This window comes from Heterocephalus glaber, unplaced genomic scaffold, assembly GCF_053883595.1.
Source record: "Heterocephalus glaber isolate CG9 unplaced genomic scaffold, H.glaber_assembly_v1.0 deba00001532, whole genome shotgun sequence".
Taxonomy (NCBI): domain Eukaryota; kingdom Metazoa; phylum Chordata; class Mammalia; order Rodentia; family Bathyergidae; genus Heterocephalus; species Heterocephalus glaber.
In genome coordinates this window covers 19,874,033-19,901,188 of record NW_028258330.1, presented here as the reverse complement: position 1 = coordinate 19,901,188, position 27,156 = coordinate 19,874,033, and the positions used below count along the sequence as shown (strand labels likewise).

The following is a 27,156-nucleotide window of genomic DNA, read 5'->3' as shown; positions in this document are numbered from 1 at the left end:
CTGCCTTGCATTTTTAAAAGAAAATAATACTTTGGTTTTCAGAAGTCTATGTTATATCTGAACGCACGTTTCCTTTTTATTTATATGCTTAGAGGGTCTTAGGACTTCTTAAATCTGTAGTTTGATTCTTTCGTCAGTTCTGGAGAATTTTCAGTCATTGCTGTGAATATTTCTTCTGTCCTATTCCTTTCATTTATTAGGAACTCATTACAGGTAGGTTAGAATATCTAACTGGATCCTCTGTACCTTCTGTCTTTTCTTCTGTGTTTTTAATCTTCTTTTGTCTCTCAGATTCATTATAGATAACTTGATTTATTTTTCAGTTCACTAATTCTTTCTGAAGCTATATTTTATCTATTCTTAATCCATCCATTGAGATCTTCATATCTATTATTGTATGAATTCTGGAATTTCTAGTTGGCCCTTATTTTTGTCTGCTATTACTGATTCTTGGCTGAAATTTTTTTTTTTTTTTGGTACTGGTGGTCGAACTTGGAACCTTGTGCTTGCGAGCCAGACGCCGGAACCACTGAGCTAATTCCCCAGCCCTTGGCTGAAATTTTTAATACTGTGGGACTGCTCTTGTCTGCCTTCTACTCACCCTCATGTTATCTTTTCATGGGCTATCCACTGTATTTTAAACATTGTTTATAGAAATAATTTGACTTTGGATATCTTTTTCTAGAGAAGATTTACATTTTGTTTCTAGCCTTGTGTAGGAATCTTGAATTATTTTAGTCCAGTTTCAGAGACTGAGATGCTTTTAAACAGGACTGATGTCCCTACAGGGGCTGATCAACTTCATTCCATTACATATTAATGCCAGTTATGTATAGCGCACATTGCTAGATGCTGCATAGGTCCTGCAAGCAGAGCAGACTTGGTGTTTGGTCTGTGTGGAGCACAGAGAAATGATTAACTGACAGGTAAATATATATGTAATTAATAAGTTCTGTTAAAGTAATGAATAAGCTGTCTGGTAATGTTTGGAGTGGGGGAGGAGAGAATGGTTCTCCCATAACTAACTGGGGCAGGTTTTATTTAAGCTGAAACCTGGATGATGAAAGAGAACTAAAAGCAGAAACAGCCAGGCAGAAGCAGTTGCCTGAGTGAAGACTAAATGACAATCAAAAAATTATGAGGGGAGCAGAGGGGAAAAGATTTGAGGTTGATTTTTTTTTTTTTTTTTTGGTACCAGGGATCAAACTTGGGTCCTTGCACTTGCGCAGCAGGTGGTGAAACCACTGAGCTAAATCCCCGGCTGAGGTTGATTTTTAACTATATTAATGAGTTATAGGACATTACTCTATCATTTCCCTTTAGATAAATTAGTGAATTCAGTATTGATGAATCTGGGTTCTGGAATTAGTTCTGTGATCTCCGACTAGTTATCTTAATTATTCAAGGCAAAATGGAAGAGAAGGGGACAGATGTGGAAGTGGGGTAGGAAGGAAGGAAGCACATGAGAGAGACTGTGTCAAATTTATTTGTATTCTTCATTAATATTTGCATATTTGGACACCTGTAGCAGGCTTTCTAGAAGTATTTTGAGTTAGCAGAATGAGAACAGATAAGCTTTTAATCATTAAAAAGATGAGTGCTGAGTGCCGGGGATGTAGCTCAGTGGCACCATTCCTGCCTGGCAGGTGCAAGGTCCTGAGTTCGATCCCCAGGACCGGGGGAAAAAAAAAAAAGATGAGTGCTGGGGATTTAGCTCAACAGTATAGTGCTTGCCTAGCAGGCTGGAGGCCAGAGGCTCAATCCCCAGTAATCCGCCCCCAAACCCAAGATGAGATAAGAATTATTGTGTTTCTCTATTTGAAGGAAAGAATAAATTAATCAAAATGAAGAAAAGCCACATTCATTTTCATCTCCTGAATGAATAGTTTCATTAACTCACTGAAGTGTTCTGTGCAATGAGAGAGAAATAAGAAAATGCCTGAGTTGTAAAGTCTTTAAAGGCAGGAGCTGCTTTTTCATTTGCCTTCACCGCCTGGTACAAGATAAGGAACTTAATTGAATTAATGAACAAATGAGCATTTCCCTACTTTGAAGAAAATTGGACTGTTATTACAAGTCAGGTTTACAATCCATTTGCTTTATGTGCATTCCAGAAAGATATTAAGAAACCTTTTCCTCTCATTATATTATTAGCCTGAACTTCTGATCAGATCAATGGATTTTAGAATGTAAGTTTTCCCAAAGCCCAGCAGTCACCAAACACATTGTTACACTGAGGTAAACAAGCATGCCTCTCAGAGCCCTACAAGTATTTTCTGTCTTGGGCCAAATTTCCTAGGACTTGAGCTGATATTTGAGAGAAATTGGAACTTAGTAGAGTTTATACTTCCTGTATCTTAATTTTCCAATTATTATGTAAGGTTTTCTTTTTCTAGAAAGAGACTAATCTGGAATGAGAATGAATTCTCATGAGTAAAAGCAAAGCTTTAAGTAGGTCATCTGACTTTGCTTTTGTGGTCTACATTCACCCTGGTTATAAAAGGGCCTTTCATGAGTTTTCTAGGCTTTCATCACTGCCAGACTCTCTACAGGCATTGTGAAAGAATTAAGCTACCCACCCTCCCCCATGCCGGTCTCATGGCCTCTTTCATAAAGTATACACTGGACTATGTTTAGCTCAGCAGGAACTCTTAAGACATGAACAACCTCCCTTCCTGATGAGGGAGTCAGTATTGATTAGTGTCAAAGCTACAGAAGTTACTGTCTGTCAGTATCTAATAAATATGGTGACAGCCTAATTTTTGCCAAAATATTAAGCCAAAGTTTAATAAGTATTTATATTCCAACCTGTGATCCAAGCACTCAGGAGGCTGAGGCAGGAAGATCTTGAGTTCAAGGCCAATCTGGACTACATTGTGAGACCCTGTCTCAGACATTTTTTTAAGGGCCGGGGATTTAGCTTAGTGGTTCCGGCACCTGCCTTGCAAGTGCAAGGTCCTGAGTTCGATCCCCAGTACCAAAAAAAATTTTTTTTAAGTATATTATTTATATATAAAATTTATCTATAATTTCTGTCAGTTCAGTTGAATAAGAGGTGGATGAATGTTTCAAATAACCTAGATATGTGCTCATAATTAACTCTTTAAAAAAAGCCAGTACCAAGATACTCATGTAATGGTACAAGATCCCAATGATGTATGTAACTGTATTTTATACCTAAAATGTACCAATAAACTTAATGGGGAAAAAAAATAAAATAAAAAATTTAAAAATAAAAATAAAAAGTGAAATGTAAAAGAAACTAGTTTACACTGAAATCATTTTTTCAAATTTTGAGTGGAGTAGAGGAAGAAAGTGTGAAATTTTGAAGGGATATTTAGCAAGCTGCTTGTGGCATAATCTAGAGGTACTAAAAAGACCATGTTTCCCTGAAAATAAGACCTAACCAGAAAATAAGTGCTGGTCGTTACCACGGTGACGGCCAGTGTCATACAAAAGATTATAGTTCACTATTCTCTTCTTAGTCGTTCCAGTGTAATGTCAGATAAGGCAAGATGTTTGGGGCTAGCACTTTGATCTCTAGTTTTCAAGGCTGATTATTTTCTGGGTAGGTCTTATTTTCAGGGAACCACAGGGTTTACATTTTACTGGTATTTGTCTTCTACAGAGATCTGAACACCTAAAGAAGTTGTAACTGTATAGAGTTAGCCATATTTATTAATTTTTGAAGGACTACCGATCCTTTGTTACAATAGATTCAAAGCAATTCTGGTAAAATTAGCTGCTTGGGACCTGCCAGTTCCCACTGTAAAATATTCTCTAACATCTAGGGTTTTAGCCACTTAAGTTTTTTATTTTCTCAATTATCTCTACTATTTACTTTCCCTTTCTGTCAGTGCTAGGCTCTGTAATTCAACTATTCAGCAATTCTTTTGTCAGTACTCAATCCCATTGTTTGTAGTTTTGTTACATTTACCCAGAAAAACCTTAATTCTTTGTTTCCCAAACCATTAGTGCTTAGAACATTTTTCTAGAGAAGAATCCTGGAAAAAAATGGGTCTTAACCTCATCTGGGCCCTCAGGGTTGCCCAAAGCCAGCACTTCCTTGTCATTTAAAAAAACATTATCCCACTACCTCCCCTTCTCTCTTAGCCTTTAAATTTCAGAGATGTCTAATAGTGGTTCCCTCATTTTTTACTCTTTCTTGCACTTCTCCCTACCTTTCTTATGTACCTTTTTTTCTTTTCATCTGATTCCTTCTTGTTAATATTTACATATGATTAATTCTCTTACCCTAACAAACTAACTTCTTTGCATGCATACCAGTGGCTATTTTCTTGAGGGTATAAAAGTATATCTTAATGATCTCAATGTATTATTTCTAATAATTTGCCTATACATTCTTATGGATTTTCTATTTAAAAACTAGTACTGTATCCTTTCTAATTTTTACTATTCTAATTTCTTTTTTTTTTTTTCTAATTTCTTATTACAAAGCCAAGCACCTCTCTCTCATATAATATTGAATATAAGTGGTGGTACTGGGTCATATTGTTGTATTCCTGACTTTCAAAGGAATGCCTTTTTCTCCTTCTCTGGATTGAAGCAAGGGCCTTTTCACTGAGCTACCTCCCCAGCCGCTTTCTGTTCTTGTTTGAGACAGGGTCTCAATAAGTGGCTAAACTGCCCAGATGGAGCTCCAGCTTTCCATCTCCTACCTCAACCTCTGAGAGTGCTGAGTGCTGGGATTACAGGAGTGCTCCACCATGCCTCACTAGGAATGCTTTCAGTGTTTCTCTGTTGAAGATAATTTCATGTTGTTTTAAAATGAATTCATGTGTTTTAGTCTGTGTATTTTCTGCATCTATTGATGCAGAATGATCAATAATCATTCTGTTATAATTGAGTGTTACTTTTATAGATTTTATGTTAAAATATCCTTGCTTATCTTGAATAGACTTAAGATTTTTCTTTGTGTGTGCTAAATTAAATTTAAGTTTTCAAAATTATTTGCCTGTAGTTTTTGGTAATATTGGTTTTTATCTACTTTGTCTTAAATCTGCAAAATAAATTTATACCAAACTCTGTTTTATGTTTATTCATTGTAGTAATCTGATTGACTTGCCTGCTTCCAGGCTCATCTCTGCCATGACCCCAAAATGAATTTTGCCTTAGGTGAGACTTAAGAATATTTAAAGCTGGGCATAGTGGCACACATTTGACATCTCACCACACTTGAAAGGCTGAGGCAGGAGGATAGCAAGTTTAAGCTCAGCCTGGACTACTTAGCAAGAACCTGTCTCAAGATGCTTAAAAAAGAAAAAAGGGCTGGGGGATGTACCTTAGTGCAACGGACCTGGGTTCAGTCCCCGGTACCTGTCTACCCCAAAAGAATCTATTTTATAACCTCAAAGGCCCAAATTCATTCTCTGGAAGTGAGGTCCTCTGCAGGGCTTCTGAGTCCCACTAATAACTTGGAAGGTCCTCTTGCCTTTTTTTTGTACTTCTCCATTACATTGCTTTTCTTAAGAGAAGACCTATAATGTTCATTTCTAGTATTCGAGGACTTCCTTGGAAGTTTTTCAGCAGTTTCTCAAGCTGTTTTCCCTCACCAGTGGCTCTTCAGCATACCATTTCTTCTCCACTCTCCCTCGGTGGCATGTATCAGTTTTCTAAGCATCATTACTCACCTACTTCTGCCTCTTGTGCTTCTCAGATGTCTCCTGCCTGGCTTGCTCATTACTACTTTTGTCACTCCTACAGCTGTCCTCTTCCCTTCTTTTGCTTTCTGCCTGACTTCCGTGGCAGCTGATCTGTCATTGCCTGTCTGCCATCCATTCAGGTACAGCATGTACAGTGTTACTGCACATTCTCCATGTTCAGAACTAAATGCACCACCTTCCCCATGAGAAACCCAAATTATAAATAAAAAACAATAGATAATAGGGAGATAGAGGAAGAAAGGAGGAAGGAAAAGGAGATAAAGGAATTAAGGTGTGTTATATATATGTACCAACTCCTCACAAGGAATGCAAGTGTGTACTTAAATAAATAAATCTCTTTAAGTCTTTAATTCTACCCCTATAAATTCTCTCCTTAGTCTCATCTATTTTGTCCTGTCTTTCTTTGAGAGCCTCTTGCTTTATTGGTTAGATAACATCTAAAGGTTTCTGTCATATGATCCTGCATACCTCAGATGCCATCAGTTAGTTCTCCACCCTGCTGTTGATTATTTGTTAATTTCCAAAATCCCAATTGTTCTAGTCAACTTATGCTAAAATTTTTGGTGGTTTCCCTTATTTTCAGTGGTAAGTCAAAACTTATTAAATGGGAGGAGCTTTTTGTTGTGGCATGGCTTAAAATGCCCCTTCATGATGTGATAGCTGCCTCCTGTGGCATTACACACACATACACACACACATACACACATACATCCACACGCACATGCCACCACCATTCTCAGACAACAGTCTTTCATGCCTGCCATTTTCACATTCATTTAGCAGATATTTGTTGAGGTCCTTCCTATTTGATGACCTCACCCAGCTCCTTGTCATTCCTGAAACCAGACAGACTTGTTCCAACTTACACATTATCTCTGCTTGAAAAACTGACTCTTCTTTTGGCTAATTGCTCTATATCTTTCCAAGTTCTGCTCCAGCATCATTTCCCCCCAAAATTTCTCCTCTGGTTTGCAGTTTCCCCAGTTCCCTTCAGTGTTAATTAGCTGATTTTAAAATAGTAGATGATAGTTCAGGATTTGAAGTTCATTTGTACCTTACTACTGGTTGGTGAACTTCTTGATGACAGTGTTCTTACCTAATCTGTCTGTATATCCACCAATATGTGATTACCAATCATGAAGGGAAGAAAATGAGCTTTGGAATTTGAAAAGCCCTGAGTTTGAAGGTCAGTAACCATCTCTTAATTACATTACCTTGAGCAAATTTCCTAACTTCTGTGATCTTGTGTTTCTTATCTGCAGAATGGAGTAATACTACATAACTCATAAAGTTGTGAAAGTTAAATGGATTAAAGTATGTAAAATGCCTGTTATAAATGCCTACAGGGAGGCAACCAAAGATTGTAGTTTTTAGGGCTGGGGATGTAGCTTATCAGCACAATATCTGCCTGGCAAGTGTGAGGTCCTGAGTTTGATCCCTGGTAACCCCCCCCCAAATTTGTGGTTTTCAAAATAGATTTTTGTTACTAATATAAATAATATAATCAGATTAAGTGGACAGTTAGCTAAAGGGACTGAACCTGGCTTTTAGACACTTTTTCCTAAAATCCAAGAACCTGAACAGCCCTAGGAAAAGTCCAGGGCAAAGGTGTTAGATTGGGGTTAATTGCATATATCACAAAATAGGTTTCTTTCTTTTTCAGGTACGTAAAGTATGAAGGTTTAAGTAGAACTGATACAGCATGTTTGACAGTGTCATCAGAGAACTCATTTTCTAGCTCTCTATTTTGTTATCCTTCGGGTCCAAAATAACTAATGGGGCTCTAATTATCATATCCAAATTCCAGATTATATGGAGAGAGGACAAGGAAAAAGACTCAGTCTTTCCCTTTTAAGCTACCTTCTTAGAGATCTCATAATATACTTTATATCTCCTTTGCTGGAGTTTACTTTTCTGTCCACATCTGTCTGAAGAATGGGCATATTCTCCTTGGTATTAGCACCCAGTTTTCTTTCTTCTTCCTCTCCTTGACCTCAGGTGAGAGGACCTGGCTTTCAGAGCCTTAATGTTTATTGACAGAAACTATATATCTGGAGATGGAGTGTTGCTTTTTGGACAGGAGCCAAAGGAGGCTTTCTCTAATAGGTATTTGGTATGCTCATGAATGGTTTGTTCATCTTGGAGGCAGAATATATATGTCAGCTAATTCACCCATGAAATGCATATGTATAAGCATGCACAATTGATTGACTATGGATTAAATATTCAAGGTTTCTACAATTCAAGAGACACCCTGTCCTGGGTACACGACACAGTAAGTTATAGTAACCCCAGTATTAACACAGCAGAATTGGTAAGAGTTGGGAAAAGGCATATGAAATGCTCAGAGCAGCTTGGCCTTTGAATTGAGAGGATAAGTGTCAGTGATTTAACAATTGGTGGATATTGCCCAAAGTCTCTGTCCCCACTGGAGCACTGAGAGCCTCCACATATACCCTCAGAATAGTATGCTGAGTTTGAGTTTTAAGAACATACAGTAAATGTTCATAAACACTCAGTATCAGTATGTAGGAAAACTACAGCTCTGATTCTTTTTTCAGAACTTTCTTTGTCTTTTATCCTGGGGCTTTTAAATATTTCTAAGGGCATCTTTGTTTTTCTTTGATGTTTGAATATTGAATGTCACTGATTGTGCAACCTAATGTATATGCAGTGGAAACATTTTTTTTTAGTGAGTAAGAAGTGTTTTTGTAATGAAATAAGAACTATATATTGGCCCTTTGTCTGGGTGTGGTAGAGCAGGAGAGAGAACACAGTGTGTGTGCCATTGTGCTAATATACTAGGAAAAGACCCAGACTTCATGACACATCTCCCAAAACCTTCTTGCTCAGTTGTTTTGTACTTAGTTAACTGAAGCCTTATGATTCACAAGTGCTTTGTGAAAAAATGAACAATTATAAACTTGGGTTTCTCCCATTATTTTGGCTTTCCTGGAATATATAATTCTGTCCTTATTCAGGCCATTATTGCTTAATGGGAAGTGATGTATAAAACAAGAGAGAAAACTATATACAATCAACTCTTATTTTTTTGATGGTACTGGGGATTGAACCTAGGGCCTCACACATGCTAGGCAAGATCTCTACAACTGCACTACAACCCCAGCTGATATACAGTCAACTCTTAAAAAAAGCAAACAGAAAGATCTGGTTAAAATAATTCTGATAGCTAGGCATGGAGGCACACACCTGTAATCCCAGTGGCGGGGTGGGGGGGAGGCAGGAGGACAGCCTGGACTACATAATGAGTTCAAGGCCAGCCTGAACTACATCATAAGACCCTGTCTTTAAAAAAACCAATAATAATAATTCTGGTATATCTGTTCTTAGTTACTTTTCTCTCGTTGCTGAGATAAAATACCTGGCATCCAAATTTAAAGGGAGAAGGGTTTATTTAGCTTACAGTTTATAGAGGTTTCAGCCCATAATTGGCTGGCTCCAAGGCAGAGTGGCACATGGCAGAGGGGCATTTTAGAGGAGAACAACAGTTCATGGTGCCCACAAGGGAGCACAAGCAACAAGAGACCTTTAGTGCTTCTTTCTGCCCCTTTTATCTTATTCAGACTAAGGGTGGGTAGCACTCACACCCTTAATCCTAGTGCCCTGGGGCCCAGCATTGCACCAAGAATCAATCACACACTCTGCATTCAGCCATCTCTGAGAAAGCACCACCTAAGACAGGGTGAGGCTTTGGGGGGACTTCTAAACCAAGTCATAACATTATCCATATTATAAAACACTATGCCCCTATTGACAAGAAAAGTTGCTATATGTATTGATATGGAAGGTGCTTAGGATTTATTATTTAGGTAAAAATGTAAGCTACAGACATTATATATAATATTTAGATTTTTAAATGTGTAATATAGTACAGGTAATTTCTGAAGGATGTAGAAGAAAGAGGATACTAGGTGGTAAATGGGACCTATACTTAGCTTTATATCCCTCCATTCTGTTTGTGCTTCTTATAATCAGCATGCGTTACTTTTTAAAAAGTAGTTTATAAAATACTTCAGAATAAATGCAGAAAGAAATGTGTTGGGCAGAAAAAAATAGGGTAACAAAACAAAAATAAAGAATAAAGAAAATACTGTTTCAGAATTGTAAGATACAGTCCTTTAAAAACATCAGTTCTCCCTGAATTGTTTATTTTTATCAGTCATTTATTGTAAAAATTTTCAAATAAGAAAAAATTGAGAATTTTATATTCAACACCCAATAGTATAACATTTTAGTAGTCATGCCTTATTATATATCTGTCCACCTACTCATCCTTCTACTCACCTAAGGACTCAATTCTTAATGTATTTCATAGTTATGTATTTCATAGTAAGTAGCATATCAGTGTACTTTTTTTCCAAATACTTAAGCATGCATATCATGTACTAGAGGGCAGTATTTGTTTATCAGAAGGACATTTTTGGGAAGCAAATTTTATATAAAACGAAGTGCACAAATCATAGGTTATTATTCATTGAGTTCTGAAAAGTGTGTAGTATCCATATAACTCGGTTCCATTGTCAAAGTACAAAATACATATTTTGACCATCCCTAACCCAAAAATCTGAAATATGAAATCCTCCAGATTCCTGAACTCTTTGAGCATCATTGCTCCACTAGTAGAGTCTATGCAAAAAATCCAAAATCTTGAAAACTCTGAAATCTCAAGTATTTCTGGTCCCAAGCATTTCGATTAAGGTAATCAACCTGTTGGTTTCGCCACCTATTGTGCAAGCGCAAGGACCCAAGTTCCATCCCCGGTACCAAAAAAAAAAAAGGTAATCAACCTGCCACTGACTGAGAAGAAAACTCATGTTCCTTTGAAATCTTTTATCTCTTTCCTAGGCAACTTTTATTTTTTTCAACATAGGTTAGTTTTGCTTGTTCTAGACCTCCATGTAAGGAATCATACATTATATACTCTTTCATGCAAGGCTTTATTCACTCAATGTGTGTTTTTTTTTTTAAGATTCATCCATGATGTTGTGTGTGTCAATACTTTTCTTTTTATTGCTGAGGAATATTCTATCATGAGAATATATCAGTGTTTGCTTATATATTTTCTTATTGATGGTCATCTGGGTTTTCAGTTTTTTGTTATGTACGTTCTTGTACAAATCATTTTGTGAACATATTTTTGCTTCTCAGGAAAATATATGAAAATGAAATTACTGGATCACAGAGTAGGTGTATATTACTTTTTGTGAGTAGCTGCCAAACTCTTTTTTTTTGGTACCAGGGATCGAACTCGGATCCTTGCGCTTGGGAGGCAGGCAGTGGAATTGCTGAGCTAAATCCCTGGCCCCCAAACTCATTTTTGAAATTAAAAAATTGAAATATCACAAACATTTTGAAATCACCTTGGGACCACTTCCTTGTGTGCACAAGTTCCAGCATCATGCAGATTACAGCTGGGCAGATTGATTTCCTTTGGATATTTGATAGTACATGTTTTTCTTTTATATATTATGAAAACTGACCTTTGTGAATGAATTGCAAGTATTTTTAAGAGGTCATTCTTTTTTTTTTTTTCCTTCTTTTTTGGTACTGGGGATCAAACTCGGGTCCTTGCGCTTGCACAGCAGGCAGCGAAACCACTGAGCTAATTCCCCAGCCCTTAATACCACCTTCATGTGAAAAAGGAGGTCATTTAAAAAAAAAAAAAAGCTAGGGCCAGGGATTTAGCTCAGTGGCACCTCACCTGCCTATGAAGCACAGTAGCGAGAAAGATAGCTGGAGGATGGATATAGATGCAAAGGAGTTTTTCATCTTTTCTTTGAGAAATTCTTAACAGCATTCAAACACTGGTATGAAAAGGAGCAGTTAAGTCTGGAGTGGTGGCAGAGGTTCAACAGGGCCTGGTTCCTCAGGGACTGAGATTTTGAAGAAAGGTGCAAAGAAGGAGGAAATTTCTACATAGAATGACTAGGAGGTAAGAGTGTCCTGGCTAAAGACTTCTGTTTTGTTGGAAATGTAGGAAAGGCCAACAGCCAAGGGTATAGGAGGTGACGGAGGAAAAAGGAAGTTTGAAATCACTGCTATGGAAAATTGGAAATTCTGACTGTGAAATGCCAAAAGATTGTGTTCAGAGTTCCACTGAAGCAGAAATAGTGCTTTGTAGTGATACCAACCTTAGGGGTTGCTTAGTTTTCTTAAGTAGCATTTGATAATGCAAGTTTAGGGCTGACTGTTCTGGTTTATTTGTTGTTCTTGTTGTTTTTTGGTTTTTGCTTTTGGTGTTTGGTTTTTTGAGACAGGGTTTTGTTTTGAAGTTCAGGCTGGCCTTGAACTCACTATGTATAGCCTAGGTTGGCCTCAAATGCAGTGATCCTCCTGCCTCAGCCTCCTGAGTGCTGGGATTACAGGCATTTGCTACCATGCTTGGCTTGTTCTTTTTATATGTTGGCATAATGGAACAGTGTAGCAAAAGAATTTAGGATATTAACATGAGGGTGAACTGACACTAACTTTTCTTGGTTTGGTAGAGAAGGAAATGAAGACAGGGTAGACAGAATGGAAAGAAAATTACATAGACTGTGGTCAGTCAGTACAGGTGTAGTGGACATAACAGAAAGGGAACTGTAAGGATAAAAAGCATGGTTGAAGAGTGGAAAGATAAGATTCATATTCTGTATGAGAGCTTTTCTGGATGATGACAAAGTCTGGAGTGCAGCCATTGCTGTGGGTGGCCTAAGTGGAATAGAGATGTTAAGTTGTTGGAGTTGAGGAAGTCAAAGATCTGAAGAGCTTACCAGATGTGGCTTATGGCTGTCATGTGTGTGGATGTGGAAGTCATCCTGGAGAATGTCAGGACTGAGGGGGGGGTGGGAAGAAAATGATGAGTCACATTGTGTCTCCATTGTCAAGAAATCACAAGACAAACACCTTCAGGAACAGCAAGTGTTAGAGCAGACTTCAGGAGAAGTGCTTTGTGTATGGCATCCTTGAAGAATGAAGACTTACCCTATTTCCTGATGCTTGGAATAGACCAGTGGGAAGGAAGGTGTGATGTGGTTGCAGATGACAATTCTAGGAGTCAGGATCTTGAGGGTCTTTATGTCTCTGAGAAAAGTGGTTGGTTTTCCTGGTTTGGCCTGTGGATGTGCCTTGTTAATAGTGTGGATCTCCCCCAAATGTCTCATTCCCTAATTTATACCTATAAATCCTGTCCAACTTCCATCACTATTTGTTTATTCTATTCCTTTGCATTTTTTCAATTGAGGTATGCCTTTTAAAAGTTTTGCCTTGGGAAGGGTAGGAGAAAGGAAAGAAGGGAAAGGAATAAATATGAGAAAAAGAAAAAATGGAAACAAAGTCTTTGTAAATAGGGAGGGGTGAAGTGGTTGAAGGGAGGGCAGGGGAATGGGGAAAAAAATAAGAACCAAGATATATAAAGATATAAATTCCCAATGATGAATGTCATCATACTGTATACCTAAAATGTACCAATAAACTTAATGAATTAAAAATAAAGTTTTGGGGCCAGGGATTTAGCTCAGTGGTTTCACCTCCTGCTGTGCAAGCACAAAGACCCGAGTTCGATCTCTGGTACCAAAAAAATAAATAAATAAAGTTTTGCCTCTTATATTTATTCTCTGTGGTGAAACCTGTTTTCTTTTTCACTTTTCTTGATTTTTTTAATTTATAAAAATATGCTCATTTTAACATCTCAAAAGTAAGGAATAGCATAAAAGAAAATAAAAAATTATAAAGTGTAATGCCAAAATGTTTATAGTTTTTCCTTCTCAGTCTTACTTTTATGCATATACATTCATATACACACATAAATTTAGGTGAGATCATATAGTATATCCAGTTTTGTATCTGGTGTTTTTTTTTTAAAGCTTAACAAATTAAGGGTTTAAACTGAGGTGCGTGCCTATAATCATAGTACTTGGTAGGCTGAGGCAGGAGGATCACAAGTTTGAGGCCAGCTTGGGCTACATAGAGAAACTTTGGCTTTAGAAAAAATAATTAGGATTTGTTCCATTTTCCTACATTTTTTGAATGTAGCTTTTTTTTTTTGTATTGGAGATTGAACACGGACCTTGCACTTTCTAGGCAGGCGAGGGAACCACTGAGCTAAATCCCAGCCCTGAATGAAGCTTCTTGAATAGCAAACATATATCATCTTGTATAGCAGCATAATGTTTATTTCAACTTTTTCCTATCTTCTCTGTTGTTAAATATTTGGATTGTTACTACCTTTCCAATATTATGAATATCTCTATACATCATTTTAATTAGAAATTCAGACACCTTTAAGATACTAGTGCAGTCTTTCTAGAAATGACTTTGTTATTAAATTGGCATTCCTGCTGGTGTTTGAGACCTCTTCATGTGACTGCCAGCATCAAATTTTTCATATGATTCTGATTGGAAAGTTTAAAATGCTATTTCATTATATTCCTTTGGTTAATGGAGATAGTCCACACTTTTTAGTGTATTTTCTTAGCTGTTTTTCTTTTCTGTAAATTTTTTGTTTAGATCTTAACTATTTTTCAAAATTGGGGTCTTAGGGTTAAGTGTAGGGTATATATTTACATGTGCAGGGCCCTGTGTTTGATCCTCAGCACTGAAAAAAAATTGGGCATCTTTGTTTTCAATAATGATACATGAGGTTTTAACACTTTGTCTTATTATGACAGTACACCCAGTTCATTTCCTTTTTATTAACAGACTTTGTAGAGTTTTAGGTTCACAGAAAAATTAGGCAGAAAATCGAGCAGTTTCCAAATACTTCTTGCTGGCACACATGTCCCACCTCCCTCATTATCAACATTTCACATCACAGTAGTACATTATGTTGAAGTCAGTGAACCTATGTCGACTCATCATTATCATCCAAGCTCCATAGTTTACATTAGAGTTCACTCTTAGTGATGAATATTCTGTAGATTTGGACAAATGTATAATGACATGTATCCACCATTGTAGTATCACTGACCTAAAAATCATCTGTGCTGTAAGTTTAATTTATAAATTAGACACTGTAAAAGATTAACAATATATGATAAAAGTTCTGTGAATGTAGTCTAGTCTCTCTCTCAAAAGAGTTAAGACAAATACTGGTATTTTCTGACTGTAGTTGACTCCATGTAACTCAAACTAGAAAGCAAAAGGACTGTTAAGGTGGGACTACTGTAGTTAGAATCATACGGTATATAACTTTTGCAGATTACCTTCTTTCACTTAGTAATAGGCATTTAAGCTTCTTTAATATCTTGTCATGACTTTAGCTCTTTTTTTTAAAAGCAGTGAATAATATTCCATTGTCTAGATGTGTACCATAGTTTATCTATTCACCTGCTGAAGGATATCTTGGCTACTTCCAAGTTTTGACTGTTACAGATAATTTACCATCAACATCTGTGTGGAGGTTTTGTGTGGACATAATGTTTCACTTTACTTGGGTAAAATACCAAGGAATCATCAGCTGCATCATATGATAAGAGTACATTTAGTTTTATAAGAAGTTGCTAGCTTGTTTTTCGAAGTGACTTTACCATTTTGCATTCCCACAAGCAATGAGTTAATGTTCCTATTGTATAATATTCTTGCAACGTTTGATATCATCAGTATTTTGGATTTGGGCTATTCTGATACATATGTAGTAGTATCTCATTTTAATTTTCAATTCCCTAATAATGTATGGTGTTCAGCTTCTTTTCACATGATTGTTTCCCATGATACATCATTTTTAGTAAAGTGTCTATTCAGGTCTTTTGTCCATTTTTAAATCTAGTTGTGAATTTCCTTAGTGTTGAGTTTTAAGACTTCTTTGTATATATTAGATATGGTGCTTTATCATGTTTTGCAAATATGTTCTTAGTCTGTGGCTTGTGCTCGTACTCATTTGACATTATCTTTTGCATTTATTTTAATAATGTCCAGCTTACCTTTTTTTTTTTTTTTTTTTTGGTCAATTGTGTTATATCCAAAAAGCCATTACCAGGCCAAGGAAAAGCAAATTTTTTTGTCATTGCCATATTCAAGGTCATCTAGGTTTTCTCTTATGTTATCTTCTGGAAGTGTTACGGTTTTGTATTTTATATATAGGTCAATGGTCCTATTAATTTTTGTGAAAGGTATACGGTCTGATCTAGAATTTTTGTATGTGGATGTATAGTTGTTCCAGCTAAAAATAAGACTATTGTTATTCCATTGTATTTCCTTTTTGTTTTGTCAAATTTGTGTGGGTCCATTTCTGGTTTCTCTATTCTGTTTGATTGATTTATTTACCCATTCTTTTGTATACCACACTCTCTTAGTGTAGTTTTATATTAACTTGATGTCAGTCCTTTGACTTTTTTCTTCTTTAATATGAATTTGAGGGCCAGGGATTTAGCTCAGTGGTTCCGCTGCCTGCCTCACAAGTGCAAGGTCCTGAGTTCGATCCCAGGTACCAAAAAAAATTGAATTGACTGTCTTGAATCTTTTGCCTCTTCATAGAAACTTTAGAAATAGTTTATCAATATGCACAAAATAACTTACTTGGATTTTTATTAAGATCACATTAATCTGTAGACCAACTTTGGAAAAAACTGACATCCTGACAATTTTCTTTTTTAATAAACATTTTTATTGCACATTTATAATATTTGCATAGTTGTATCAAGTATTCTTCTCTAGCATGTTTCTTTTATTAATCTTCACATTTTGGTTAAAACATAATTCCCAATTAGGAGTACTTTAAAAATAGTTTTCTTGGACTGGGGATTTAGCTCAGTGGTTTCGCCGCCTGCTGTGCAAGCGCAAGGACCCGAGTTCAATCCCCAATACTAAAAAAAAAATAGTTTTCTCTCTGCATATACATACATACATACGGAAGAGTTTGGTTTTTATTTTGTTTTGTTGGTACCAGGGATTGAATTCAGGACCCTGCATTTGCAAGGCAGGCACAGTAAGGCAGGCACAGTGCCATGGAGCTAAATCCCCAGCCCCAAGAGTTTATTCTTTTTACAAATCCACACTCATTATCTTTTTTCTTCTTTTCTTTTCTTTTTTTTTTTCCCTGATACTGGGGATTGAACTCAGGAACTTTTTGCTTGCCAGGCAGGCACAGTGCCACTGAGCTACATCCTTGGCCACATTCCTTATATTTTATTTAATTAATTTATTTATTTATTCATTCATGCATTCATTCATTTATTGGTACCAGGGATCAAACTCAAGACCTTGTACTTGCGAGGCAGGTGGCAGCACCACTGAGCTACATTTCTGGTCCCTTATTTTTTAAATGTAGAGAAGGAAAGGAGAACTAAAATGTTCTGTGGGTCAAGGAGTAGCCTTGGGAATCTTTTTTTTGTGCAGTTTTCAGATAATGAAGAATTTTGCCTAAATGGTTAGCAACTATTGAAACACCATTGTTAGTCCAGCTTCATAATGCTATTCTGTCCGAAGTCCTAAGGCTTTCTTTTCACTCAGAACTAAGAATGAGCTCTTGTGGTGCATTTTCTTGACCATGAACATAGTTTTATGTTTAGTGCCTTTTATTATGTTGTCAGATGTTCCTTTTTTCCTTTGTAATTTTCTGCGTTGTCTTTTTTTTTTTTAATATGGGGTCTCACTATGTAATTCAGGCTGGCCTTGAACTCACTATATAGTCCAGGCTGGCCTCAGACTCAAGTGATCCTCCCACCTCAGCCTCCCAAGTGCTGGGATTGCAGTGTGCATCACTCCATCCAGCTTGCATTGTCTTTTGTTGTTTTGGTTTTTGGTTTTTGGTTTTCAGATAGGGTATCACTATGTAGTCCACGCTGGGTTTAAACTCATTTTGTAGCCCAAGCTGGCCTATAGCTTGTGGCAGTCCTCCTGCCTCTGCCTCTCAGGTGCTAGGATTACTGGCATGCCTCGCTTTTGCATTGTCTTTATGCTTAGAAAGTCCTTCCTCATCCTGAGTGTACATAACATATTTGTCTATTCACTTTTTATTGTTTTTAAGTATTTAATTTTTTAACTCAATTGGAATTTATTTTGGTGGTCTTGGGGATGAAACAATGGTCTAACTCCCTGCAAATACATATTTTTCCCAAAACCATTTCCTATTGATTTATCAAGACTGGAAATATACATGTATATAAAATCAGCCTTCCAATCTTGTCAGAATTGTATATATTCCCAATTTTGGAATATGATCAGGTAGGAATTGAGCTGGGTCCTATCAGATCAATGTTAATGCACTATCCAGCTCTTTCAGAGTTATAAACATCTAACAGTGTATCACTGGTTTAATGATCATCACAACCTAGGGAGACTGGAGAAATGTTCAAAATTTTGTGTGGCTACACCTGTGGAACCTATTCCCCTTCTAAGGCATTGCCATGCTAGCCATGGTAAACTTCTACCTACATCTTCTTCCTTTCCTACCCCATGTCTCTAGAGATTTTCATATCCCCTTTAAGGAAGCATATCTTCTTTCCCCTGGAGCATGACCACCATATTGAATTACTTCTAGACTGGGAGTCGCAGCAAGATGGGGCTTGTAAGGAAATTGCTCCCCAATCATTTTTTTAGTACCTAGCTCAGTGTAGAACACAGAAATCTGAATGGATGCCTGAGTCACTATTACTGATGGAAATGTGCCACTGTCCTCTTTTATGGTTTGAGACAGAATGAAGGATTAGAAATCAACTATATAGTATATAGTGTCTTCCTCCAAAAAAGTGTGTTAATGCAGTCAGCCTACATTCTTCCTAATTCTCACTCAGAAGGCTGTTAAGCTGCACATAGCAATCAACTTGGGAGCTTTAAGAAGGACAGCTACCTAGCTTTCACTCATAAAGATGCAGTTTGGCATAAGGACTTTTAAACAGGTTTTCAGGTGATTCTAAAGTGCAACCAATGTTGAAAACACTGCTTTTAAATGCATGTTCTTATTAAGATGTATTTTTTAGGACTGGGGAATTATCTCTTAGAGCATCAGCCCAGCATGCATGGGGTCCTGGGTTCAATGCCCAATAGTCTCTTCCCCAAAAGACCTATTTTCATTTGTATAATGATTCAAAATATATTTCAAGTCCCTTGTAAATGTACTTATTAGGCTCTCAAATGATCATTGGTCCTGTGAACATATTTTAATAGCCAGAGTGATACCACCCAAAATGCTTTTGTATTTGGAATCATTTAGACATAGTTATAATAATCTAGGACTGCACCTAATATGACTCCCTATTTTCCAGGTCAGCATGGATTCCTGGTTCATTCTTGTTCTGCTTGGCAGTGGTCTGATACGTGTGAGTGCCAACAATACTACCACAGGTAAGTTGTCATTTGAGAAGGCTGATATTTGAAATAGAATTTTGTTTTTACTTTTAATGACCCGAATTTGAAGACTGAAGTAGCATTAAAAAAAAGAATATTAAAAATTTACTATGGCCAGAGATTTAGCTCAGTGTTTCCGCCTCCTGCTGCACAAGTGCAAGGTCCCAAGTTCAATCCCAGGTACCAAAAAAAAAATTTACTTAAAAGTTACAACAAAAGGGCCGGGGATTTACCTCAGTGGTTCCAGCGCCTGCCTCACAAGTGCAAGGTTCCGAGTTCGATCCCCAGTACCAAAAGAAAAAAAAAAGTTACAACAAGAGCTGAGGAGTATAGCTCAGTGATGCATAGGATGCATGAAGGACGAAGGACCTATGTTTGACTCCCAGCTATACAAAAAGAAAAAGTGGTGGTAAAACAGTTGTCTTTGGAAATCTCTTTATTGTATTGACTGCTCAGCATTGTTGCACAGACTCTATTCTGTTTTAAATATATGAGAGAGATTGTATGTCTTTTCCTGAAAGGTAAAAGAAATTATTGATATTTAAAAGTGTATATTGAGCCGGGGATTTAGCTCAGTGGTTCCACCACCTGCCTCACAAGCTAAAGACCCGAGATTGATCCCTGATACCCACAAAAGAAAAAAAAGTGTATATTGAGTCTAAAGAACTAAGTGAAGCCGGGGATTTAGCTCAGTGGTTTCGCCTCCTGCTGCGCAAGCGCAAGGACTCGAGTTCAATCCCTGGTACAAAAAAAAATTTAAAGTGAAGATTCTTGTTTCTGCTTCCTATAGATAGTAGTCCTTTGGAGGAAGTAAGAAAGGTCCAACATTAGATAAAAGTGTGTGTTGTGTGTGTGTGTGTGTCTTTGCTTGAACAAATGTTTGAGGAATTTGTTAGACTTTATTGCTTTGTGTTGTAACTTTTGAGCTTCACATTCTTCATACGATGTTTCTGTATTTTTTGGTGTTTGTAGTTTCACCTTCGTTAGGATCAATTAAAGCATCAACAACAGAATCAGTTAGAGAAGAGAACAAAACTTCAAATCCAACCTCTTCAGTAACTTCTCTTTCTCTGGCACCAACATTCAGCCCAAATTCAACTCTGGGACCCACCTATGTAACCACTGTCAATTATTCATACTCGGACAATGGGACCATCAGAACAATAAGCACTAATTCTGTAGGCACTGCCATTTCACCAAATGGGACGTGGCTTCCAGACAACCAGTCCACAGATGCCAGAACACAACCCTGGCAGGGGATTTCCAGCACTACAGGAACCACTCCAAAAAACTTCACTTCTTCAGGTACCAGAGATGGTTGGTTTTTTTCTTTCTTTGTATGTATTTCTTAGCCATAACATTTCTTGAAATGAGTGAAATTGCCCAAGCAAAGTAATGTAACCTAGATATAAGGAATTTTTAAGAATATCTGATTAGCATAGAGTTAAGAGGATGTATTTCTTTTTTTAACACCAATTATTTTTTATTGACAAAATTTATAGGAACAAATTAAATATTTAAAATCAAATTTTAGGTCTCAGTTGCTTATCACATTCATTTGTATTAAGTGTACCTTTCCCTAATGTTCTAACTTTGTGAAAGAACAAGTCAAACCTGTGAAAGTATCTGTTAACATTCAACATCTATCATTCTTACCTATTTCTTTTCTATGATGCAAAGATTTTAACACTCACTTGGTACCTCAAATACCTCATTTTGTCATAAGCAGCATGTTTCATTTTAAAATTCAGAGAAAGGTTATTTAGTAAACTAATTAAGACAGTCAATTTAAAAGAGACAGGTCAGGCTGGGGATTTAGCTCAGTGGTTTTGCCGCCTGCTGCTCAAGCGCAAGGACCCGAGTTCGATCCCCAGTACCAAAAAAAAAAAGACAGGTCAGTCTTTTAAATTCAGAAGTGGTCCATATATTGATCACTTAGAATCCTGATTGGCCAAAATGTAAAACTCAAATACATTAATATTTCTTCAAAGCTAAAAATAAGTACATTATCACCTTTGATAAATACTTTGTCAGAGATACCTGCTACTGCCTACATATTCCCTTCTGGCATTACACCTAGTACTTTTATCATAATTATGAAGGGTGCCGGGTTTTCTGTAAATATCAGCATTTTATATGGTCAAAACAGATAATAAAAAAAAAATCAGTCATTTAATGTAGGACAAATGTACTTGTACTTAATCTTAACCCTGTCCCAAAGTTTTTGAAGCTCTGATGTGTTGATTTTGGTCTGTGCTTAATATGAAGCATTATGCTTTTGCAGAATTAACACTAAAACTAAACGGATGACGCTTTCAGGGCAAAGCAGAACTAGACAGTCCCTGCAGTGTTCTCATCACTGAATTCTGACTTCCACTGCTACATTCACACTGCCTGGCTAACACTGACACTTCATAGTTTACGAGTGTAAAGTACCTACCTACATGAGTAGGTAAAAATTGATCTACCCAAAAGAAAAAAACTTTAATACAATAAATTGTTTTTTAAAAATACAAAAATAATATCTGTCACTTCTGTCATGCTGACAGTTTGGCATATATACACATGCAGAAGAAAGTTCTGATTTAGTCATCCAGACAGCTTGTGTAATTTAACATGATGGACACACTGTCACTGAGTTCACTGACAGAAGAGATGTGTATTCAAAATATTTCATATACTAAATACTGCAATAGTCTCTGCATGTATAAATGCCACTTATAATAGTTTTTGTCCTGCTTGATTAAAAGTATGTCTTAAGCTAATATTAAGTGCACTAAAACCCACAGTTCAGGAATCTACAACCTTATATAAAGAAATTCAAAATGTACAAAACACAACTATAAAAGCAAGTAACAATTACTGCCATGCAAGATTTTAAACTAAAAACAGCACAAAAATGCAGTTTAAAATGACAAACTCAAATTTACATTTAACACCCAAGATAAAAAGGTCAGCAGTAAGTTCTACCAACACAAAGATTTAGAAAAGGAAATACATTCTCTTTGCTGGTATAATGTATAAATCAGATCTTCCAAACTATGAGAACAAGTCATGTTTGTCTTCTATCTCAAGAAATCAGCTCTTTTACAGTTGTTTTTATGAAATCTTTTCTCATAAATCATAAGCAGGATAATTTTCATATACCTCTTTGCAAATATGCTTCATTGTGACTTCCTCCAAATTAGCATTGGCCCGTAATTTCTGTACTGTTTCCTTTAACTCTTCATCTGTAGGTGGTTTCTTCAATTTTTTTAAATTAAAGGTTCATCATCTGAACTATCCTCAGATTCATTTTCTTTTTTGGAACTGTTCTGATTCTTCTTCGTGGTGCTCCTATCTGCCTTCTTAACATTAGCACTTTTTATAGACTTTTTACTTTTAGAAGTAGCTTTCTGTTTAGTTTTTTCTTTTTTAGATGTCTTTTTGGTGGCTTCTCTTCACTTTATCTTCATCATCTGAAGACTCTTCCTTGTTTTTCTTTTCATCTTCATCACTACTAGATTCATCTGACAGAATTTCAAGACATTTGGTTTGTTTTGCCTTCCTTGCCATTCCAGAACTGTTCCGTTCCTTTTTACTGCCTTTGCTAGAAGTTTTTTTAGATTTTGGCAATGGTTTGCCTGAAGGTTTTGGATGCATTAACAAATTCAAGATCCTCTTCACCAGTTCACTATTTACACCAGATCTCTCCAAATCAAGAACTTCACATAATGCTCTTTAACATAGCATTTCTAAACTTTTTCAACATTTCTTCCTTCTTTTTATATTGTATACTCCCTTTTTCAAATGGAAAGCCACTGAACTAACCCACATTCTTCTTTAATGAGAACACTGCCTGATCTGTTGTAAAGCAGTTTGTGTAAATTTCTTAGTTTATCCATTTTTTTCTTACTCAGAAAGAGATGTTTCCTTTCAATTTCACGAAGTTTCTGTCCCTTTCCTTGTGCAATCATAAATGGTTCTCTTTGTAAAGAAGACACTTGCATTGTCAACCTCTCTACTTTCTTCTTTTCCCTCTTGCCTTCCACGATGAAACTCTTTTTCTTTTTCTTCCTCCTAGTCCTCCTCGTCGTTGTCCTCCTCCTCTTCACTCTGCTCGCGGGGGTCGGGCATTTCGGGCTCCTTCTTGGACACGGACTGAGTGGGGGTTTCCTCTTCCTTTGCAGCGGGGGCTGAGGAGGACATGCTGGGGATCTGGCTATGCTCCAAGGGCAGCCTCACAGGCCTTCCGCTGGCTAGGGGGGTCCTCAAACAAGATGTATTTCTGTTAGGTGAGATCCTGGTTAGATGGGGAAACTTAATGACCCAAATTTAAGCATGTTTAAAGATAAAGAAAAAGGTCGGAAATACAAGAAAAAGAGAAATAGGTACCCCAGAATCCTCAGAGAAGGTGAAGCGCGGATCTGAGTTCGGCATGCTGCTAGGGTCAGAACGTCTAGGCAACGTCATCTGATTCTTTGCTGAAAGTGTTTTCGTTTGTCCTCTGTCAGCAGAGACTTTCGCGGCCCGTCTGTGGCTGCAGAAGTCCCCTTTGTATACTGGTGTAGGAGCTTGTGCCGGGCTGCGCGGCCCCTGACCAGGCTTCACCATGTTGGTGCTGTTTGAGACATCCGTTGGCTACGCCATCTTTAAGGTTCTAAATGAGAAGAAACTTCAAGAAGTTGATAGTTTGTGGAAAGAATTTGAAACTCCAGAGAAAGCAAATAAAATAGTAAAGCTAAAACATTTTGAGAAATTTCAGGATACAGCAGAAGCATTAGCAGCATTCACAGCTCTGATGGAGGGCAAAATCAATAAGCAGCTGAAGAAGGTTCTGAAGAAAATAGTAAAAGAAGCCCATGAACCTCTAGCTGTAGCTGATGCTAAACTAGGAGGAGTCATAAAGGAAAAGCTGAATCTCAGCTGTATCCATAGTCCTGTTGTTAATGAGCTTATGAGGGGAATCCGATCACAGATGGGTGGCTTGATCCCTGGGGTGGAACCACGTGAAATGGCAGCCATGTGTCTTGGATTGGCCCACAGCCTGTCTTGATACAGATTGAAATTTAGGGCTGATAAAATGGATACAATGATTGTTCAGGCAATTTCCTTGTTAGATGACTTAGATAAAGAATTAAAACCACTACATTATGCGTTGTAGAGAGTGGTATGGCTGGCATTTCCCAGAATTAGGAAAAATGATTTCAGATAATTTGACGTACTGCAAGTGTTTACAGAAAGTTGGTGATAGGAAGAACTATGCCTCCGCCACACTTTGTGAATTGTTGCCAGAGGAAGTTGAAGCTGAAGTAAAAGCAGCTGCAGAGATATCTATGGGAACTGAGGTTTCTGAAGAAGATATTTGCAATATTCTACATCTTTGCACCCAAGTGATTGAAATCTCTGAATATAGAACCCAGCTGTATGAGTATCTACAAAACCGAATGATGGTCATTGCACCCAATGTGACAGTCATGGTTGGTGAGTTAGTTGGAGCATGGCTGATTGTTCGCTCATGCAGGTTCTCTTTTGAATCTGGCCAAGCATGCAGCTTCTACAGTTCAGATTCTTGGAACAGAAAAGGCACTTTTTAGAGCCCTCAAATCTAGGCGGGATACCCCTAAATACGGTCTCATTTATCATGCTTCCCTTGTAGGCTAGACAAGTCCGAAACACAAAGGAAAGATTCCTTGAATGCTGGCAGTCAAAACTGTTTTGGCTGTTCGTTATGATGCTTTCAGGGAGGATTCCAGTTCTGCTATGGGAGTTGAGAACAGAGACAAATTAGAGTCCAGATTGAGAAGCTTGGAAGATAGAGGGATTAGAAAAATAAGTGGAACAGGAAAGGCATTAGCAAAAGCAAAAAAATATGAACACAAAAGTGAAGTGAAAACTTACGATCCCTCTGGTGACTCAACACTTCCAACCTGTTCTAAAAAACGCAAAATAGAACATGTAGATAAAGAGGATGAAGTGATTGAAAAGAAAGCAAAAAAAGCCAAAATTAAAATTAAAGTTGACGAAGAGGAGGAAGAGGAAGACGAAAAAGTGCTAGTGGTAGAAGAGGAGACATCTGTGAAGAAGAAAAAGAAAAAGGATGAAAAGAAACACATTAAGGAAGAACCAGTTTCTGAGGAAGAGCCATGCACCAGCACAGCAGTTCCTAGCCCAGAGAAAAAGAAAAAAAAGAAAGACATGGAGGACTAACGGGAGGGAACTGCAGTTCTGTCTGCTGGACGTGCACTTAAGCATCAGAGCTGCTGGTGTGGGGCCAGGGCAGGCTGGATGGCACATCAGCTCTGGTAACCTTGTTATGTCTTCATTTCTTAGTCTTTGATATACAAATAAAACTATTTTCTTTGTAAAAAAAAAAAAAAAAAAGAGAAATAATATAAATTGATAATATAAGAGATTGAACATGAAGAGGCACAAAGACTAGTAGGATTAGCCTTGAAAAGGAAGAGTTCCATGGAGATAATGGGAAAGAGAATGGAAATGGATGACCTATAATAATTAGATAGGAAGTGGGAGACAAGTTTCCAGGGGTGGCATAGAGAGAGTAGCTCAGGGAAACTGTTTCTTGGGGTTTTTAAAAAATTCTTTTATTGGTACATTTTAGGTATACAACACAATTACATTTCTCATTGGGAATTGTACCTTTACATAATGCATCTTGGTTCTTATTTTTTCCCCATTCCTAGCCCTCCCTTCACCTCCTCCACCCGTCCCTATTTACAAAGACTTTATTTCCATTTTTTCCATTTCTCATCATTTTTCGAGGGGAAACTGTTAAGTCATAGTGCCAACAGAGCCTTAGCCCGGCCCTCTCTCTTCTTGAATTGAAGTCACTGGGCTAAAGTAGCAGTGGTCTGTAAGATAGAGTCAGAGTCCTGAGGCTTAGACCAGGTAGGACAGGGCAAGTTTCTTACTTCTTTGAACCTTGGGCTCCAAGTCTGTAAAAGATTAGAGAAAGAGCTTCCATGTAGAGTAAAGGAAATAATTAGTCTCTGGTTGCCATGTGACTGTTATTTCTCTTCAAACAAAATCACTATTCCCTCATCTGTGATCCCATTCTCTATGCTCGAATTTCTTCCTTGTTAAATGGATTCCCTGAGTGGAATCATGTCTGGCTCATGGTGGGCATTCAAAGCTGAATTGAATCTCCTTTAGTTACTACAGATGACATTTTTCAGCTAGACCTCACAGCCCTGCCTGCTTTAATCTCATTTTTTTTCTATAATAAAGGCAACAGTATTTGCAATTAAGAGCACAGACTGTTGGGGCTGGGGATTTAGCTCAGTGGTGCTGCTGCCTGACTTGAAAGTGCAAGGTCCTGAGTTTGATCCCCAGTACCAAGAAAAAAAAAGGCCAGGGATATAGGTCAGTGGTGCCACATCAGCCTTGCAAGCACAAGGTCCTGAGTTCAATCCCCAGTACGGGGGTGGGGTGTGTGTACACAGTCTGCAGGAGCCATACTACCTGTTTGAGTCCCAACTCTTCCATAAGCTAACTGTGTGGCCATAGGCAAGTTTACTTAATCTCTCTGCACCTCAGTTTCTTCATCTGTGACAGGAATGAATGATAGTAATAGTTCTTAGCCTCATTTAATTCAGAGTAAATGAATTAATGCAAGTGAATTACTGACTGTGGTGCCAGAACATGTCCAGCATTCTTTTTCAGTGTTAGCTGTTATTATTACAGTTATTGTTCTGGCAATTATCAATAAAATAATCCCACAATTTTTTTTTTTTTTTTTGATACCAGGATCAAACTTGAGTCCTTGCACTTGCGCAGCAGGCTGTGAAACCACTGAGCTAAATCCCCGGCCGCAATCCCACAATTCTTGATGAAATAGGAATTGCAAACAAAAAGTAGCAGATATTTGTCTTGTGCTTTAATATTGTGGTTTTACTATAAAACAATGCCTAGAAGATTGTAATAAGAGTTTTATAGAATTAATCTCATGAATTAAGTTGTATGTTTTATTGGTGAGTTTTACAATGATGAAACTGATTTAATAGAGTATTTTTTTCAAAGTGAAGATTATGATGCATTCATGAAATCAGTTTAACAGACTGCCATTAGTGTTTGTTTTGCTTTCATGAATGATCTTATTCCATTTCTGTTCTTTTCATGTTACATGTATAACTTCATGAAATTTTTGCCTGCTGTATACAAAAGTACTTGGATATGAGTACTTAATAAC

General features: G+C 37.2%; 1 protein-coding gene and 3 pseudogenes across 17 annotated transcripts in view; 2 read left to right on the top strand and 2 right to left on the bottom strand.

Annotated features, from left to right (window-relative positions):
* The window catches only part of LOC106009035 (AP-3 complex subunit sigma-1-like), a 35,553-nt pseudogene extending 22,706 nt beyond the window's left edge, over positions 1 to 12,847 (bottom strand).
* The window catches only part of Ptpra (protein tyrosine phosphatase receptor type A), a 157,278-nt gene that overhangs the window by 58,567 nt on the left and 71,555 nt on the right, over positions 1 to 27,156 (top strand). For 7 of the 15 annotated variants that reach the window (XM_087188726.1, XM_087188724.1, XM_087188731.1 and 4 more), the window contains 2 exons: positions 18,887 to 18,965; positions 19,941 to 20,273. In XM_087188726.1, the coding sequence (XP_087044852.1) occupies positions 18,893 to 18,965; positions 19,941 to 20,273 (406 nt within the window). In that variant the 5' untranslated portion in view covers positions 18,887 to 18,892. Of the gene's footprint in view, positions 1 to 18,886; positions 18,966 to 19,940; positions 20,286 to 27,156 lie in introns of all 15 variants that reach the window. The other 8 variants (XM_087188725.1, XM_013070691.3, XM_021254986.2 and 5 more) reach the window with 2 other exon arrangements.
* Positions 21,913 to 23,388, bottom strand: LOC101715756 (protein DEK pseudogene; annotated as a pseudogene). Its single transcript, XR_015441990.1, has 2 exons — positions 23,343 to 23,388; positions 21,913 to 23,217 (listed from the first exon to the last, which is right to left on the bottom strand). The product of XR_015441990.1 is annotated as a protein DEK pseudogene (transcript).
* Positions 23,385 to 25,325, top strand: LOC101715408 (nucleolar protein 58 pseudogene; annotated as a pseudogene). The gene has a single exon (XR_015441989.1). The product of XR_015441989.1 is annotated as a nucleolar protein 58 pseudogene (transcript).